This window comes from Musa acuminata, chromosome BXJ2-6 (genome assembly GCF_036884655.1).
Source record: "Musa acuminata AAA Group cultivar baxijiao chromosome BXJ2-6, Cavendish_Baxijiao_AAA, whole genome shotgun sequence".
Lineage (NCBI taxonomy): Eukaryota > Viridiplantae > Streptophyta > Magnoliopsida > Zingiberales > Musaceae > Musa > Musa acuminata.
This window is the reverse complement of record NC_088343.1, coordinates 12,686,388-12,704,425: the sequence shown is the minus strand read 5'-3', so window position 1 is coordinate 12,704,425 and position 18,038 is coordinate 12,686,388. Positions and strand designations below refer to the sequence as shown.

At 39.6% G+C, this 18,038-nt stretch overlaps 2 protein-coding genes across 2 annotated transcripts; one reads left to right on the top strand and one right to left on the bottom strand.

Moving 5' to 3' along the window:
- Nucleotides 1-5,218: 5,218 nt before the first annotated feature.
- On the top strand, nucleotides 5,219-10,565 carry LOC135614933 (calcium/calmodulin-dependent serine/threonine-protein kinase 1-like). Its single transcript, XM_065112822.1, has 11 exons — nucleotides 5,219-6,322; nucleotides 7,077-7,207; nucleotides 7,363-7,404; nucleotides 7,525-7,633; nucleotides 7,785-7,863; nucleotides 7,970-8,266; nucleotides 8,339-8,448; nucleotides 9,187-9,294; nucleotides 9,368-9,430; nucleotides 9,529-9,696; nucleotides 9,897-10,565. The coding sequence occupies exons 1-11, from the start codon at nucleotides 5,840-5,842 to the stop codon at nucleotides 10,032-10,034; spliced, it is 1,728 nt and encodes a 575-aa protein (XP_064968894.1). The 5' UTR covers nucleotides 5,219-5,839; the 3' UTR covers nucleotides 10,035-10,565.
- A 396-nt stretch (nucleotides 10,566-10,961) lies between these two features.
- Nucleotides 10,962-15,491, bottom strand: LOC135614935 (F-box protein At2g32560-like). The gene is made up of 5 exons (XM_065112824.1): nucleotides 14,241-15,491; nucleotides 13,798-13,877; nucleotides 13,308-13,486; nucleotides 13,058-13,132; nucleotides 10,962-11,385 (listed from the first exon to the last, which is right to left on the bottom strand). Exons 1-5 carry the CDS (start codon nucleotides 14,916-14,918, stop codon nucleotides 11,198-11,200), a joined length of 1,200 nt encoding a protein of 399 aa, XP_064968896.1. The 5' UTR covers nucleotides 14,919-15,491; the 3' UTR covers nucleotides 10,962-11,197.
- Between the last annotated feature and the right edge of the window lie 2,547 nt (nucleotides 15,492-18,038).

Genomic DNA, 18,038 nt, shown 5'->3' with positions numbered 1-18,038 from the left:
TGTCCAGTATTTGATGTCTTAATGCCAGTGTGGAATGTTTGGCCTCCATTAAGATTTTGGATGCAATGATCAGCTCTTACAGAACCTGGAGAAATCTCCATTAACGCAATGGCTTTATAAAACAATCTTACATGGAAGTCTGAATTATTTTTTTAGAAATTACAAAGAAGGGCAATGGGTAGTTGGTGAAGTCAGAATCTCCAGAATCTTATGATAAACCATTAAAATGGAGTCTATTAAATTTGCGAAAAGATCATATTGACCAGATTTGGTTACAATCCATGTACCAAAATGTCTCAAGAGAACAGGAAATCTTCCTTAAATTTCTGTAACTGGAGCTTCTCAGTCTCCCCTTGGTGGAAGTGTATAATTGAGCTGTTTAGAGTACAGCCAATAAATATGATGTGCAGATTGCCTTTACGAAAGAAAAGAAATGGAAGGTTTGTGGCAGCCAAAAGTTCTTCTCTATGAAAACTAACTGAACTGGTGTCGACCATTTGCCCCATTCCTAGTGAGGTTTCTGGAGTTGCAGAACAGCTTGTCCATCGTTATGTGCTTGCTTTGGAATCTCTTGCAACTCCATTACTTGTATCGTCGGCTGCATGCATCATATGAATAACAAATGAATCACTGCATTTACAAGACAAATTGAGCCAATCAACTGGGCTGCACTCCGGAAGAACTTCCTCCGGTAGTGGATCGATCCGGACGAGCTTGCCATGCCAGCGATGACTGTGCCAGAGACAAGAACACAGTCGAGGTGGTCCTCGAATGGAGAACGACCCCAAAGATCGAATTTTGACCGCGGACGGAGAACTCGGACAGGTATCGGTCCTTCTTTATGCCGTTCAAATCAGTTACAATCGATGTTACCTTGCGCCGTCAAATCTTCTTCTCGGCTTTAACGAAGAAAAATTGTTTCTTTCCAAGGAGGAGCACAAAAAGATGGGATTTTTTTCCCTGGACGGAGGTTTCTTCAGTTAATTGCACGAAAAAGAATCTAAATTTCTTGGCAAGGAGAGGAGGGGAAGAACGTCTTCGACACCTCTCTCCCCATCTCTCACCGATCAAAATGGATCACTTTTCTTTGTGATTTCCCCCTTTTGGACGAGCCCAAATCCTCCCCAGACTGGGGAAAGAACGGAATCGAAAATCCAAGCCGCAAAGCTGCAAAATTTGTCTTCCCTCTTTCCAACATCGAAGGAGAACAAAAAGCATCGCGGCGCATCGACCGCGACGATCGATCTTTTATCTAAATATGACATTTTTCAGATTAGTCCCTGTTCCATTTTACCCCTTTGCATAAAACCCTTTCATCCACTGTATTAATTAATCCCTTAAGTGAAATTTCGATGGGTCTTTTGGACTATAATGAATAATATTAAGAGTGTAGTAATTTGTATTCGGAAACCGCCTTTTTTCACATTTGCATATTAATCCTCTACAAATTATATTTGCTCATTAAACCCTGAAAAGTGAAATCTGAAGATATCTCATCAGGGCACGCTAAAAATCGTGCTCTCTAAGCGCTAGTGCTAATCTAAAAGCGCCCATCGAACACGGGTTATGTGCAACAAAGAAACTTCTGTTGATAATGAAATCGTATCATATATATATATATATATATTATCATAAGTTTTACATGCATTTTTGTGTGCTAGAATGCAAATAATTAAATCTTCCATACTCAATTTTTTTGATCTCACATAAATAATCGAAATTTTCAATGAAACAAGAGTTAATCTTCATCTCCTACTCAATTAAATACTATTTTATATCTAAGATATTAATATGAGAGTGATATAATATACTACATTGTTATAGTGTCAAAATTGATCATCGAGCTGTGTCAATAAAAATTAAATCAATCCATCACATTTGTCGAATCTCGTCACATCTTTAGAAACGGATCTCGGATGATTCTGGAGTATGATTCTCTTAATTAGCGTACTAAGTTTAGAAAGTAATCTTAAAATAATAAATATATATTCTTCCTTCAAACTCCTATCAATGTGATGGATTTTGAATAGTTGAGCTCCACAGGTCGAATTCTAATTGGACAGAAATATATATCATTCCACACTCTTATTTCTTTTCTTTTTTTTGTTCTTTCTTTCTTATGGAATAGTGTAATTAATGAGAACATAAAAAGACTTGTTCATCAAGATAGGATCAGATGGGATTTGCTATCAAACACTACAGGACTATGGAACCCAAACTCAGTCCACCTTGTTCAATCCTCTTATCCTACTTGTGTTCATCAAAGTCAACCTAGAAAGGTCAGAATAGATGAGCTAAAGAGGAGGGGCTGTCTGATGAGGAAGAGCAGCAGAGGATACAGAGCAAGACAAGCCCCTGCAGTCCTCAGCTGCTCAGCAATCTGACAAGTCCCCTCATGGCTTTCTTGGAAGATGTCAATTTATAGAACACATACTCTTTTTCATGCTCAGCAATCTGCAAGTGAAGTCTCACCCCTTTTATACTTTTTGGATGGTGATAGAGTAAAATCCTTTATTTATTTATTTTTACTCTTTATTTGGTATGGTCTACAGTTCTTTCTATCTTTGAGGATGAGGAATTCAAGCATCAAGAGAAGATACTTCAAGTACTTGTATTTTTTTCTTTTTTTCTATGTGAACATAAGTAAGGAGTGTCAGATTACATAAATCTTATATCGATCTTTTCGATTTGTATTCGATTATTAATCTTTAGATTTTTTCTTTCCCTATTGAGGTCTTCTCCCATTGTCATAATAATCAAACAAACAAGACAAACTTGGTTGAGATTGTTCAAAAGCTTATTAGCATTGCAATTTGGGAGTTGGATTGGACTCAACCCTAACTGTTGCTGAATTGAAACCCAACCCATGTCCACTGCAAATGTAACTGCTACATCTCCATCATTCATTTTAGGACTGTTGATTACCCTCTGCTTCCCATGTTACTGTATGAAGATGAGTGAGATATCTGCTTGCAGAGCTAGCAACATTGGAATATTGTGCTGCTGGAACTTCCTTTTCAACATCTTCCAGTTTTCTATGTTTCTTATACCTTTAGTGGCTAACAAATTCTATCTTCAAGTGTTTGTCCTCATGCTGTGATCCCCTCTCCTGTTAAGCATGAATTGGTGCATCAGTCATAGCTGACATCAACTGCATTTTGATTATAAAGATGTCCAAGATCTACCTCAAATTATACTCAGACAAGCCTACCTACATATGCCAGATTGTAGTGGATTAGGTTGAATGAGGTTTAACAGGCTGCGACAGGGTTTGCCACCACCAAGCTCTAATCTTTAGATACAACATGCATCAAACAAGCTTTCAAATGATGGTGGCACTATAAAATGGTAGATTTGTAGTCAAAGGTGAAGCAAAAGTGAGCAACTGGAAGGATGAATCAGTATCACAGTCGAAAGTAAAGGTAAAGAGACCATAGCAAATCTCTCGACTTAAAGAGCTACCATCACTGCCTGCACCTCTGGATTCTTTAATGAGCACGACAATGATTGTAGTCTGAGAAATGATCTCAAGCAGAGTAACCGATTGACAGAACTGTGTGGCAGGAGTAAGATCAGTAACCTGCTGGAAGCCATTGATGGATGAACTCAAAGAAGAATTGATGCTTGTTTCCAGGGTAATGAGTTCTGCTGTAAACTACAGTACAATAATTTATGGACAGTTAATTATCCTGGCAGAGGACCAACTCCAGCTTTTAATGATACTTGTGCCCCACAAGGGAGCTCTTTACTCAGTTGGATGGTCCATCATGGAGCTAATATCAACCCTGTCAGTCTCTTGATTCTATCCTATTCACTGATATAGTGCAATAGATTTACTAAGAGACACAGCAGGAAATATTTTATATAACTGTATTAAAATCTTAACATTTTTTTAACTTCAATCTAATCTCAAACCTTAAACAAAGTGTTTAAATTAGTATGGAAGGGAGACATCTCACAACCCACAGACACTATCTCAAGTGTAAGGACTAAGAATCACTGCCCAAGGAAGGAGCTCACTGTCATGGTCCAACCAGTGGCAGGTGTTGCATCTTCTTCTTGCTTGCATCCATCAAAAAGTTCATTACCCAATGGCTACCACAATTGTGGGGATAATTAAATTGCATCACAGAAAGGAGTCCTCTCACAGTAACACTGAGAGAAAGGACATGCTCAGTACCTTTTTACTTAGTGATGAAGTAACTTCATACATGGAACTCTAATAGAATCAATCCTCCTTGTGCTGTCTACATTGGATCAGAAGTGTCAACACTTGATGTGAAGAAATCATTTAGGGTTTTCAGGAGCTTCTTGCAATGGCATCAAAGTTGCCTGGAACAGCTTTAGTTTTTCTAGCCCTAGCTTCTAGGGTTTGCCTCCTTGTCTGACATTAGCCTCTTGGTTCTGCTCTTCCCTATGCTACCACCATTGCAAACCCCAGTTGAAGCTTTAGTTTAGGCTCTGACTCTGACACATTCTACTTCTCCATGAGTTCCTTCCTAAGACCAGAGAGCAAGCCAATGTGGTTTGGCTTTACATGTGATCTTATCTGCCACAAAGGTCAATTTGCCCAAGGACACCATATGACAACCACTATTCTTTTGATCCAAGAAAATTCTCTGGATTCTGAGAGGGGTGGGCTTGTTTGAATTCCAATAATTGCCCCAAGCAAATGTGTCTCCTATCTCAGCACATGATTGGTACAACAATTTGTATTGTAAAAGCAGTGGTTTCTGAACCACTTTCTTCTTCCTATCACATTCCTAAATCATCAGGCAATTTCTTCTACTGCTTGCCCTGAGTTGAATGAAGAATGAGGAGGAAGAGGCAATGTAATGTGCAAATGTCTTAGCAATGCCACATGGGTGATGAAGGCTGCTGAGCTATTGATCTTTCAGAATGCCAACTTGCTCTCTGACATATCCTGTGGATTTGATGTGGCTTCATGTATTGCTCATCTACTCTTTAGATCAAATGTCATAATTCGATTCATCTGTTTAATCTATATTTATAATTATTTTTTCAATATATTTTAATATGATTTCACTTTTAACTTGTAGATAAATCTAAGTTCATATTTAATAGATAACAACAACTCAATTGTCTTCTTCTCAAGCTTAATCACTGAGGTGCACAGGAAATTAAGAATTGCAACAGCAACTTCTTTGTTCTGGGCAGCTTAAAAAGGGGTGAGACAGAATCCCAAGCTGCCAACATTGAGATGTGGCATTTCCTTCCAAATGACATAAAACAGATGCCATCATCAATCACCTCCTCAAAGCTGTAAAAGCAAAAGAAAGGCGACTCCTTTACCTCCTCGCCATCTCCCCTCCTCTCTTTTGCTTCGTTCCCACCTTCAAACACCCTTCTCTTCAGCATCTTCGCACTTGGGCAAGGGAATCCAACAGCCCTTTCTCCTCTGCAATTCCCAAAGATCTGCAATCTTGGTCCATCGTTGATCCTTTGTTCTTCACTTCCTGTGACTCGTTTCGTTTGAAAGCTTCTTCCTTTTCTCCTCTCTACTCCTGAAAGCTGGAAGCTTTGCTCCGGTCTTCTCTTTTCCTGCTCATCCCTCCCAAAATTTGATTTTTCTTCCCACTTCTTTGGTAGTCTTTTTCGCGTGTGAATCTGAGTCTTCTCCTTTGAGGATTGGATTTCTTTCTGCCCCTTGTTTCTGTACTTGGATTCGTGGTTGTTGTTGCAAAGCGAAGATGTTCTACCGACTGCTGATGCTTCAGTTTCTGATTGGTTTTACTGGATCCTGACACTTGGAGCTCCATACCAGAGTCTGATCTTCTCCAAGATTTGATCTTTTGCCTTGGACTTGGATTTAGACTCCATGGGAGGTTGCCATGGAAAGCCACTACAAATTCCGGAATCCCAGGAAGAGGGCGAGCCAGTCCCCAACAACGAGGAGCCTACAACCGTTCCAGGCACCCCGCGGCAACCCAAGTTCCCCTTCTGCAGCCCAAGCCCCCTTCCGGGCTATTACAAGAACTCGCCGGCCAATTCAAGCGTGACCTCGACACCACTGCGATTCCTCAAGCGGCCGTTCCCTCCTCCGTCGCCCGCAAAGCACATTAAGGCCCTACTCGCTCGTAGACATGGCTCGGTGAAGCCCAACGAGGCACCGATCCCCGAGGGGAGCGAGGTCGAAGTCGGCTTGGATAAGAACTTCGGTTTCTCGAAGCAGTTGTTCTCAAAATTCGAGCTTGGCGAGGAGATTGGGCGCGGGCATTTTGGTTATACGTGCACCGCAAAGGTGAAGAAGGGTGATATGAAGGGGGAGGAGGTGGCTGTGAAGGTTATTCCAAAGGCAAAGGTTGGTGTTTTATTGCGGTTGATCTGTGCTTATGTTTCTCTATTCATTGTCTGAAACCTTTGGCATTCATCTTTACATTATCTATGGAATTCAGCATGTAATCTCACATGCATAATTTTTTGTGAGATCCACTGGTTGGGGAAGAAAGTGGTAGTTAGTGTTGTCCTCCCACACACATGAATAATTTCACATGCATTCTCCTGTTCTTCACATTTTCTCCCACTTACTGGACACTGTCTTTGAATGGGGTAAGATGGAAGATGCTTCCACTTTTACAGTGGAACTCACTGTTGTCCTACCATGTGCATGAATGTTCTTGTACGCTTCTCCTCTTCTACCGCCAAGTATGTTTTTACATGGCTGATACAGGAAAGGTTCTTCTCATTTTTGCCACCACTCACTGGACTTTTTCTTTGGAAAGGATCAAGATGTGAAGTATGTGGGAGCAAGCAGCCGAGATCCTCTGTTTTATCATGAATGCTGGCTTATAGAATTTTCGTCAGACCTGATTACTTGAATGCAGCTTAATATTCTTTTCCATGTAGTTAAATCTTCATTCTGTTGATGACAATTTTGTGCTGGTTGTCATCTACCTAAGGCACAGCTAGTTGTTTCTTTGAGCTTGGCCACTGTAGCATATTGTCCTCAACAGTTATCCTCAGTCGCATATTTCACGTAACTTTAACATTCATTTAAATTAGTGGAAAAACACACAAATTTCCTCTGTCTAGTCACATGTGGAAATACTTTGCAGATGACAACTGCTATTGCCATTGAAGATGTGCGGAGAGAAGTGAGAATATTGAGTTGTCTCACAGGACATAAGAATCTAGTGCAGTTCTATGATTCCTTCGAGGATGAAGATAATGTGTATATCGTGATGGAGTAAGTGTACACTGCTTTTCATGTTTCTTCAAGGTTCTAGTGCCATATTTGTTCATGGCTTAGAAGGGGCATAGATTCAACTACTGTGTGCAGCTGATTATTTAAAACAACTCGCTCGATGTTTGATCAATTTGAGTCTACTTTCTTTGGAACAGGTTATGCAAAGGTGGTGAATTACTAGAAAGGATTCTCTCGAGGTAAATTATGTATTTAGAATTGTATCTGTCAATTACCTTTCCAAGGATGTTGGTGTTGTAACAACCCCTTTGCTGGACTTGAATAAGGAGGTTCAATAATAATTATTTTTTAATTTATAGGGGAGGGAAGTATTCAGAAGAAGACGCAAAAGCTGTCATCGTGCAGATTTTGAGTGCTGTATCATTCTGTCACCTTCAAGGAGTTGTTCACCGAGACCTCAAACCAGAGGTAGTTGCTTTTATAAACTGGAATGCCAGAATTTTTCACGTTAAGAAGTCTAACTTGAGAAGGGTTTTCTGATGAATCTTTGGTCATTTCTTCATGTTAAGGTTTAGTTTTCACCATCTTGGTAACTCATGTTCCTACTTTGTTGGTTTAGAACTTTCTTTTTACTTCAGAGGGTGAAAAGTCTACTTTGAAGGCCATTGATTTTGGTTTGTCAGACTTCGTCAAGCCAGGTTGGTCGTTAAAATATTTTAGTACCTTGATAAAGTTTTCACCTCTAGATATTTCTTTTTAGTTCTAGATCGTAAACTAACAATGTTGACATCACTGGATTTACAGATGAGAGACTGAATGATATTGTTGGAAGTGCATATTATGTTGCTCCTGAAGTTCTTCATAGATCTTATGGAACTGAGGCAGACATGTGGAGTATTGGTGTCATTGCATATATATTACTCTGTGGAAGCCGCCCTTTTTGGGCGCGCACGGAGTCAGGTATATTTCGAGCTGTTCTGAAGGCAGAACCAACTTTTGATGAGGCTCCATGGCCTTCTTTGTCTTCTCAAGCTAAAGATTTTGTCAAGAAATTGCTGAATAAGGACTATCGTAAGAGAATGACTGCTGCCCAGGCCCTTTGTAAGTTTATTACCTTGGTATAGTTTATTAAAGGGAATAAGCTGGTTAATAACTGTAATCACCTGATCTCAGGTCATCCTTGGCTGCGGAATACTGAAGTTAAGATTCCTCTTGATATTATTGTCTACAAGCTTGTAAAAGCTTATATATGTTCTTCTTCTCTGAGGAAATCAGCATTGAGGGTATGCGCTATCTTTCAGTTGACAAGGAAGAAATTATTGTCTTGTAACTTTTTGGAACATTGAGATTTTTGTACCTTCTCACTCTGCCTTATATCAACTAATGAAACCTTCAAAGAATGAGTTAGGTCATGTGGAGGAAGGATGAGCCCTAGTTTAAATTCAATTTACATACGGTCCAGGCTTTTTGAGATAAGATAATGAAAAAATTATTTGGTCTTCAAAGGGTCAAATTGCATCTTAGCAGAAATTTTCAAGGGTTTGAAATATGTCATGATTAGACTCACAAATATAGTTATGTAACTATTATGGTAGTTTTATGTAATCATGTAATAAGTGCTGTTAGTAATTTTTAGAATTTAAGAGAACATGGCGCACACAGGTAAAGGTGTTCATTAGAAGTCTTGAACCTTTCTTTTGAGATCGGTTGAATGACAAGTACATCGGCTGGGAAACTCAGTAAAATAGTATAACATTAATACATAGTTTAAGCTCATATATATGTCTAAGCATTTTTAATGCTGATAATAGGATGAATTTAGATAATCAGAAAAATGTAATCGAATACAGTTTAGTATGAAGACTAGTTTGACTTTAGAGTATTCATATGTTCTGGTTTGCTTTTCTGCACCATGCCATCTACCAATTCGAAGAGTATATGCCAGCCACCAAAAAAATTAAAGAAAAAGAAAAGAAAAAAAACCTGCCTTCGTTATCTATTGATTCTTTCATACGCAACAGGCTCTCGCCAAGACGTTGACAGTAGATCAGCTCTATTGCCTTCGAGAACAATTTGCTTTGTTAGGGCCAAACAAGAGTGGCTACATCTCCCTTCAAAACTTAAAGACGGTTAGTTACTCATATTGAAATAAGCACCAAGTTCCTTAATCATAGATCTTTAAATTTATTTTTATTTTTGCAGGCCTTGTCGAGAAATTCGACAGAAGCAATGAAGGACTCAAAAGTTCTTGATTATGTCAACACGGTATTCCTCTTTGGAACACACTGATTACCTTAACAAAATTCTGTCAGTTAATGTTACAAACTTAGCAATTCATCCTCCATTGGTTCTTTTGGAATTAGGTGAGTTCTCTTCAATACAGAAAACTAGATTTCGAAGAATTTGTTGCCGCAGCCATAAGTGTGCTTCAGATGGAAGCACTGGATACTTGGGAACAGCATGCTCGTCATGGATATGAATTCTTTGAGAAGGATGGGAACAGGCCTATCATGATCGAGGAACTTGCATCGGTACATATCATGTCTATTTGCCTCACATTTTTTATACAGCACATATGTTAAAAAAATCCAATCGATCCTTTAATTACTTGGATTCAAATCCTCATTTAATGGCAGTCATTCTACTTGGCACTCACAAGCGCTAGCTGTTGTCATTCTTTACTACTTTTGCAATGTACCTGATAGCGGCAATCTTTACTATGCATGCACAGGAACTCGGCCTTAGTCCATCGGTTCCCGTTCATGTTGTCCTCCAGGACTGGATAAAGCATTCTGATGGGAAACTGAGCCTCCTGGGATTCGTTAAACTTCTTCATGGGGTTTCTTCACGCGCAATTCCAAAATCTTAGCAGAACATTCTTCATCAGGCACGGAGAATAAGGCAGCAGTGGCTGATTGCTTAATGAGTCGACTGAAGTAGACCGAAGACAATCTATGCATGCCCCTAATGAGGTTGATCGAGGAGACCAGCCAAACCAAGATCATCATAGCATAGCCATGGTGACACACATGAAAACTTCCTCTGTGTAAGATGCTTCGCATTTAGCCATATTGATGATTAGTGTTATAATGGTTGTCCAGAAGAATGTACAGATAAGAACAGCATGTGTAGACGAAGGTTGAAGGAAATGGAGGCCTGCTGACCGGCTTGTAATACTTTCTTTTTACTGTCAACAAGGTCTTTGCAGGGTTACATGCGTCGCATCGAGAAAGATTGCGATCGGTAATACTGTCGTAGAAAGAATATCTCAGGCATGAGAATGCAGAATTCCTGCAGAATAAGTAGGGAGTTTATACTGTAAGATTAGAGGTACAGACTTTGGTTTGTTGAATCACCTAAAACACATTGGTTGCTGAGTTCATCTCTAAATTTCAAATTATGATTGATAATGCCACCAATTGCCTTATGCTGATGATATTTGTCTTGCAAAATCGACTCTCAGTATCCAGCAATAAAAAAATCTGTATATTGTTTTAGCTTGTAATAAAATATCATATTGGTAAAATTTGTTGTTCTAGCTTAATAACAATGTCTGACTAAATCTAAGATAAAGAATGATAAAAGCTTTAATGCCAATCCATTTGCAGTTCATGGAATGAATAGGTGGAGTTGCTGATGGAACAAAGAACCTGCAATGTCTTGGTGCATGAAACCTGAAACCCCAGAAACAGATCACAAAAACTTGGCAGAGAGTAGTTCAAAGGACTTGGGGTTTCACCAGCAACTTAAAACTATCAATCAAGATCGTAAAATGCTCGAGTTGGAACGGAAAAAATGAGAAGCTAAATATGTAATTTACATTGAATTCCTTGTGTCCAACAACGATCCATAATCTGCAAGAACAAGCTGCAGATTGCCATCAGGCTCGATCTCATAGCTTTTCAGCTATGTTTGCTACTAATCATCTCTACAACTGATGGATAGTGCAGCAATAATTTTTACGTCCTCCGTCGTGTTTTGGGCATGATGGAGTATGCACAGATGATGCTTGAACCAGGACTTTGATGAAGTCTACTCCAAAGCATCTGCCGGCCAAAGCTGTCTCCACTTGGATATTTCATCCTTGCTTTTGAGTTTTCTTATTCCTCCAAAAAATCCATCTGTTTCATTACCCCCTTCTCTGTGATCCTTCGGGTTGATTGATGCTCGTCTCCACCTCGAACCAGGTGTGTACTGGTTGAATTCTAAGACAACAGTGTCTGGTAAATCACATAACAAATGATTGAACTTTAGCTACTACAAGATGAATCATAATCACAACCATCAGAGAACCTACAACGCACTGATAGAGATAAAATAAGCTTAGTGCAGTGCTTAAGGCATATACACATATTCTACCAAGGCTAATAACATTACAAAGGCTAATAATAGTTTAGCTTTTAATAACATTACAAAGGCTAATAATAGTTTAGCTTTTAATAACATTACAAAGGCTAATAGTTTGGCAAATTTGAAGTTCATGCACTCGGAAGTTACATGAGGTGGACGGTACTGAAGTCAACCTATCAATATACTACAAGCCAGTTTTCTTATTCCTGCCTCACCTCAGTCACCAAATTTTGTTTTTATTTCAAATGAACTCCTAGAATGTCAAAAAAGTAAAGTGTGGCTGTCGATAGAGAGCTCGTGCTAATCAAAGTTCGCACGAAACCTAAGTACTTCTATCATTGTGAATTTTTTGATGAATAATACAGAAAATTAAGCTTAGGGAATTCACGAATGCCATTATTCACCAAAACCAAAAAAAGACAATCTTATCCGTCAACAGTAGATTAAGACCAAGTAAAATCAGGAAGTAATGGCAGAGGAGTCATCACTTGCAAAGATACTTCTGTTTTTTGGATGGCTGGAGGAGAATGCAGCAAGAATTTGAATATGAATGTACGATTAAAAATCTCAGACCTGCATACATCAAAGAAATAACTGCAATGGAAACAATTACTCTGCTGCAAACGTAAGGCAGATTTGGCCCTGCATTGGGCTGCCCTCTTTAGAGTCGATCCTGATAAGGTGTTTGGGAGGAAGCTCCTAAAATGAAATGCTTTGTGCACGAATGATTTAGAACAAGTGCCAATCATCCTATAATTACCAGCTGAAATGAACTTAACCGAGGAGAAATGTATGATAATGCAGGCAGACTTTGTTTCTCTTTTTAATTCATTTATTTTACAATAATGCTTAAGCATGATTTCATAAGGCCAAAACCAATTGACGTAATTGTCAGATATGCTATCATAAAAAAGTAAAGGATGCATGATGCCTGATTGAACTGGAAGATGAAAAGACTTGCATGCTATTCTTGTGTATGTAAGTTAACAAAGGTTGAAGACAGAAGTCATAATTATTCGAGATGCATCAAAGATAAATACTAATACTTGATTAAGGATAAGCAACACTACATTACTGAATTTTGACAGCAAATGAATGTGCGAAAATGATAATTGCTTGCATGCCATCATTTTCTGAAAGAAAAGGCAGCACCAAATGTAAATAAAATCTAAATGGTATCCAAAAAGCAATAGTCAAAGAGCGAATAGATAAGAAAAAAAGATTGATAGAGTCATATAAAAGAGAACTCCCACAACAACTTGAGCAACTTCAAAGAACAGCTCATAGACCATCCTGATTTGATATACTGAAAGAAAACAAGGGAGAAGCACCCTAAGACTCTTTAGTCTTCCACAATAAAGTTTAATCTACTATTTATAAAAACTCCGTTTAAGAAATTTCTGATCCAAGGACGGTGTTCAGTAAAATTCCATAAGATTTAAAGGTTGCGCAAATTATGAACTTCTAGACAGACCTTTTATCACTAACATCTAGGAAGCAAAAGATCAACCCTGGGATATACAACGGCATAAATTTACTTACTGCTAAGATGACACCAGCAGAAATGCTCATTTCCATCACAAGGCTCCAAGTGACCAACTACTCCATACCACCAGCCTGCAAAACATAATGAGACATTGTTGACTTATTCTCCTAAATATCTGAACTGTATGACACTTCTTACAAATAAGAAATTGAGTCTTTGTATTGAAGTAAAGACAAAATGAAAAACTTAATGTGCTACATTGATTTCATCACAACCAGGAAGGTAGATCAATGCTAAAGCACCCACCATATGGAAACTCCTTGCTCCTCCTCCATTGAATCTCAATATGATCGCCAGGACGTAAATCATCGAGGCAGTCCGAGATATGAAGATCATGAGCAGGAGTCTCAACAGGGGGGGCCCTTAGCCTATCCCACTGCACTCCCTCCTCCACGACTGTAGTTCGCCGTCCATGTGGCGGGTACCTACAAGTGATGATGATAGATATCAAAAGCTATGTACAGGTATTAAATCCAGTTATACACATACATACTACAAGACTGCATAATTTACCTTTTGAAAATTCGTGAATGTAAACTTCAGTGATTTCATGCTCATATTTTCAGTTTCAATACTTACCAAAGCTTTAAGTTGTAAGAAACTTTAGTGATTTCATGCTCATATTTTCAGTTTTAGTACTTACCAAGCTTTAATTTGTATGATGCGCTAGCATCTTAACAAAAACATTTTACACAGAGCAGAAACTTTGCATTCAATGAGGCCAATCTATGGATACCTTGCATGAAAAGTGTCTGTCTGGCAATCATATCTAACTGCAGCATCGTAGCACGATAACATAAACCCCACATGCCCATGCTGCAGAGAAGCATTACAAACTCTTAGTAATTTAAGCTAAAAGGAGAAGAGCTATAAACAGTTTTTCTAGGACAGCAAAAGTTGTAAATATTAAGCTGCAAAATATTCAGACAGAACACTTGAAGATGGGCGTTTATGACATGAAACATGATCATGTATCTCACATATTAATTAAACAAATAATGATCACTAACAACTTGACACTATGAAACCACCATCTATATCATAATCTTGCCTAATTTAATGTACAGGCACAAGGAATCAGAACCTAATGCTTGTAAGACATAAAGCATATGCATGCGCAAAGGGATGGAAATTGCACATCAAACTTATTGGTACTGGTGAATTTGTACAGATGATTACCTCCCTGTTGTAAACCTGAGCTGGGAACCAGAACTTGCCACTCTCCAGTGACTGGTACCAGGACATAATGGAGTCATCAGGCAGAGGATTCTTGGTCTTGCTACCACCATCAATCCTAGATTTCAGCCAGGAAATATGCCACACACGAGAGAGCACACTGACCACCCACTTCTTGCTGCTGTTGCTGCCGGCGATGCCTGCCGAAGAGTCCTCTCTCGAAGCCAAATAGAGCTTCCAATCTCTGCGTGCCGCATCGCCAATCACTCTCTCCCATTTCTCCTTCATGTGCTTCTCCCAGAGGTGATCGCTTCTGCACCTCTCTCTCAAAGAGCTACAAACAGCTGCCATGTTAGACAGCCCGGCCGGTGACAACTTCCCCAGAATGCATTCCAGGGCCAGCTCTGGCAAATCCAAGACCGACATCTCCTCCGCATTCTCCACCCTTTGGCCACATATCTTCCTTGGAGGCGTCGTGACCGACGATAAAGCACCAAACTTTCGAGCACTAATCGGCTTACACTTGTCGAACAAATGCAGCAGAGAGGACAATAACTCCTGCCAGAACAAGACAGAGAGCAGTCTCACCTCACCGGCCCATGGAGGCAGGGGCTGCAGCGGAAGAGACTTGGAGAGGAGGAGAAAGAAGGGGAAAGATGGCATGATGAAGAAGAAGAGCATCAGAGAGGTGAAGCCGCGAGATCTTCCCGAGGGGTGCTCGATTGGGTTCTCCACATGAAGATGAAAGAAAGAAAGACAAACAACTCCCAATTGCTCGAAAGGCAGCGGCTTGACAAAGATTTGAGGCGTATCGGAACGAGGAATGGCTCGGTGCTGACGCGACGAAGCCCACTAGAGCTCCATCGCAGCAACTTTCGGATCAAAGAAGCCCAAAACACAGGTTTGGGAGCGCAAGAATTATGAAACAAACAAGAAAAGGGACGAGGCGATGAGAGGTAATGGAAGAGAGGAGATCGGGTGCAGCCAACACCAGGATTGCAGAGGTGTGAGAAGGACAGAGCTTGAAGAATAAGCTGGGTGATGGGGGTCAGGAAGAGAGGATTGGAAGAGAAGAAGATGGAGCTGAACATAGAAAATGGTGGTGGGGGTGGCCCCTCCTCTCAGTTCATCAGTATCTTCCTCCCAACCTACCAAATCCTCAGCTCCACCAGCGTCCCTCCCTCTCTTTCTTCCCTTCCCCTTCCCTGGGGAATCACAGATTAAAGAAACGGTGAGGAGAGACAGATTGAAAGAAGGATTAATTAACTATTATCTAATCATACATGGGACATCAGCTATAAATGGCTGAGAGCGAGTTTAACCTTTTACTTTTCTTTGGTTGTGTCAGGCTGCATTAGAAAATAAGGTAGCCAATCATTATCAAGAAACACATGCGCACCTCTCTCTCTCTCTCTCTCTCTCTCTCTCTCTCTCTCTCTTTCAGCCACCAATGGCTTATGTGGTTGGTAGAGATAATAGCTCAAGTCACAACTGGGCACATCACTGCTGTGGAAGAGGAAGGACCATGTCTTCTTGTTGCTGGTGGGTTGAGTAAAAGTTTCTTGTGCTGATTGGGCATTGGAAGCCTGCAAGGTTCCTTCTGCTGTCTCCATCTTACATTTATCAGACATCTTTGATTGAGTCAGATGACATCTACAGCAATGAAGTAAAGTTGGATGGATGATTTAGGACTGATAATGGATGCATGCCATAGTTTAGCCATTACCTCTCTCTTTCTGCTTCATAAATCCTTGATCTACTCTGGTTTGAGCTAGCCTGAAGTTTTATAAATTGATCAAGATAAAAGATTACATGGTTTGTGATCATGTAGTTGCCATTTAAGCACTGTACAAAGCATGGATGGATATGACCTTTAGATGAATTACTTTATACACTGAAAGTGACCATCTACTACAGAATAATACAGCTTGTCAAAAGATATATTGCTGTAGTGACCAGCAGTACTTTGCACATGCATTTCAGTGAGCTCATACCATATCAAGGAGTCCATTGCATCACTCTCATCATTCTTGTATGTGACTAATGATGCACCAAGCAAAGAACTGACAAGCTTTTCCTATTGTTTTGATGCTAATAATGTTCAACTGAAGAAATTTTAAATTGAAACAGATGATACTGAAATAACTAATACTGACATGATAATCTCAATGTATGAACATTCATAGGAAAATGCAGATCCAGTCACTACATTAGCCACAAAGTTAAAAAAGTAGGCTTAGCAAAAGGAATGTCTCTGGAGGAAGTCATGTGTTTAACATGCAGGTAATCAATGAGCAAGTGACTTGCTCAAGTAGTCCTCAAATTTGACCAAAGCTTTAACATGGGGGAAGTAGCAGTCAATTCATGAACAATTTCAAGATTTCTTTGTCACCTTTCTTCCCAGTTAATTGTTTTCTCAACAAGTGTACTTGGTCAGGGTATTGGGATCTTGAGCTGGATTGTCTTTATCCTCAAAATCTTAGGTGCACTAAAGATGGTAGACTAATAGAAAAAGCAAGGCTCAGGAGATACACAAATTCCCCATCATCATTCTGCTTGGTCTCCTATGGTGGTAACAGTCCAGCATGGAGTCCACAATGGTAAATGGATGACTTCATAAAGAGAGTGGCCATCTTTAAGAATCAAGTAATTTATTAATTGACACAAGCTATTCTAAAGGGATTGCCAAAACCATTATATTTCAGGAGATTGGATTGCCAAGGAACTAGCCTCTGCTAAGGGGAACCAAAGTGGGGCAGGGCCTAATGTTGTGCAAACTTATAAAGTTGATAAGATGCAGCAAGATATGAGATTCTGACCAATGTTTGACAAAAGCTTGTGCAGGTTACAAGGTTGGTGGTATAAGAAAGTACCAGTCTGCTGTGGTTTGGATAGAGTTACAGGAAGATGGTGGAAAGCCAACATGCCAATGGATGGAGTGAGGCTTGGTGCTTGCTAAATGGCATAATTGCATCTGCAAATGCACACTGTAGCATCCACCTTTTGAGAGGAAAGGTTGTGACAGAGGCAAGGAGAACATGCCCTAGTCATGGGAGATATTTGTGGGCCTTCCAAAGATTTTGAAGGGTATGATAGAGAATCAACTAGCTGGCTTTGGGATTCCTGGCACTTGTCATTTGTTTAAGGTGTCACCTAAGAACTTTTCCTTCTGGAGATGAAGACCAGCACATTGCATCAGCCTGCAATTAGTGGAATCTGATTCATTTGCCTGTGCATCAAAAATGCAAAAGCCTATCTCATTCAAGCTCCAGGGAACAGTAGGGACTTGCCTTATCAGTGGCAATGGAACTCATTAACCACTCTGTCCTCCTTGTAACCAAGAACTGCTCAAAGAAAAGTTTCCAATGGCATAAGCTTTCAAACTTTGACATTTTTAACTCAAAGCATAAAGTCAAACACAGCAAAAAGATGGATCAACTTTGATGGACACAATGATACATGGTTTGCAATAGATGTTAATACACTTGGAGTTTGTCATTACCTTCAATTGTGATCTTAATTACATATAGATATCATAGAAAATTACATGATAGTATAGTCACTGGTGTTAGAAAACTGGAGAGTAGTGTGTTCAGTGAGTTGCCTATTTGTATAAGATTATTATGGTCTTAATTACCTATAGATATCATAGAAAATTACATGATAATATAGTCACTGATGTTAGAACACTGGAGAGCGTGTCCAATGAGTTGCCTATTTGTGTAAGACTACACCAAGCATCGACATCAAGTAATCTACCAATAAATTACCTAACAGTATCTATTTGCTCCTTTCAATGAA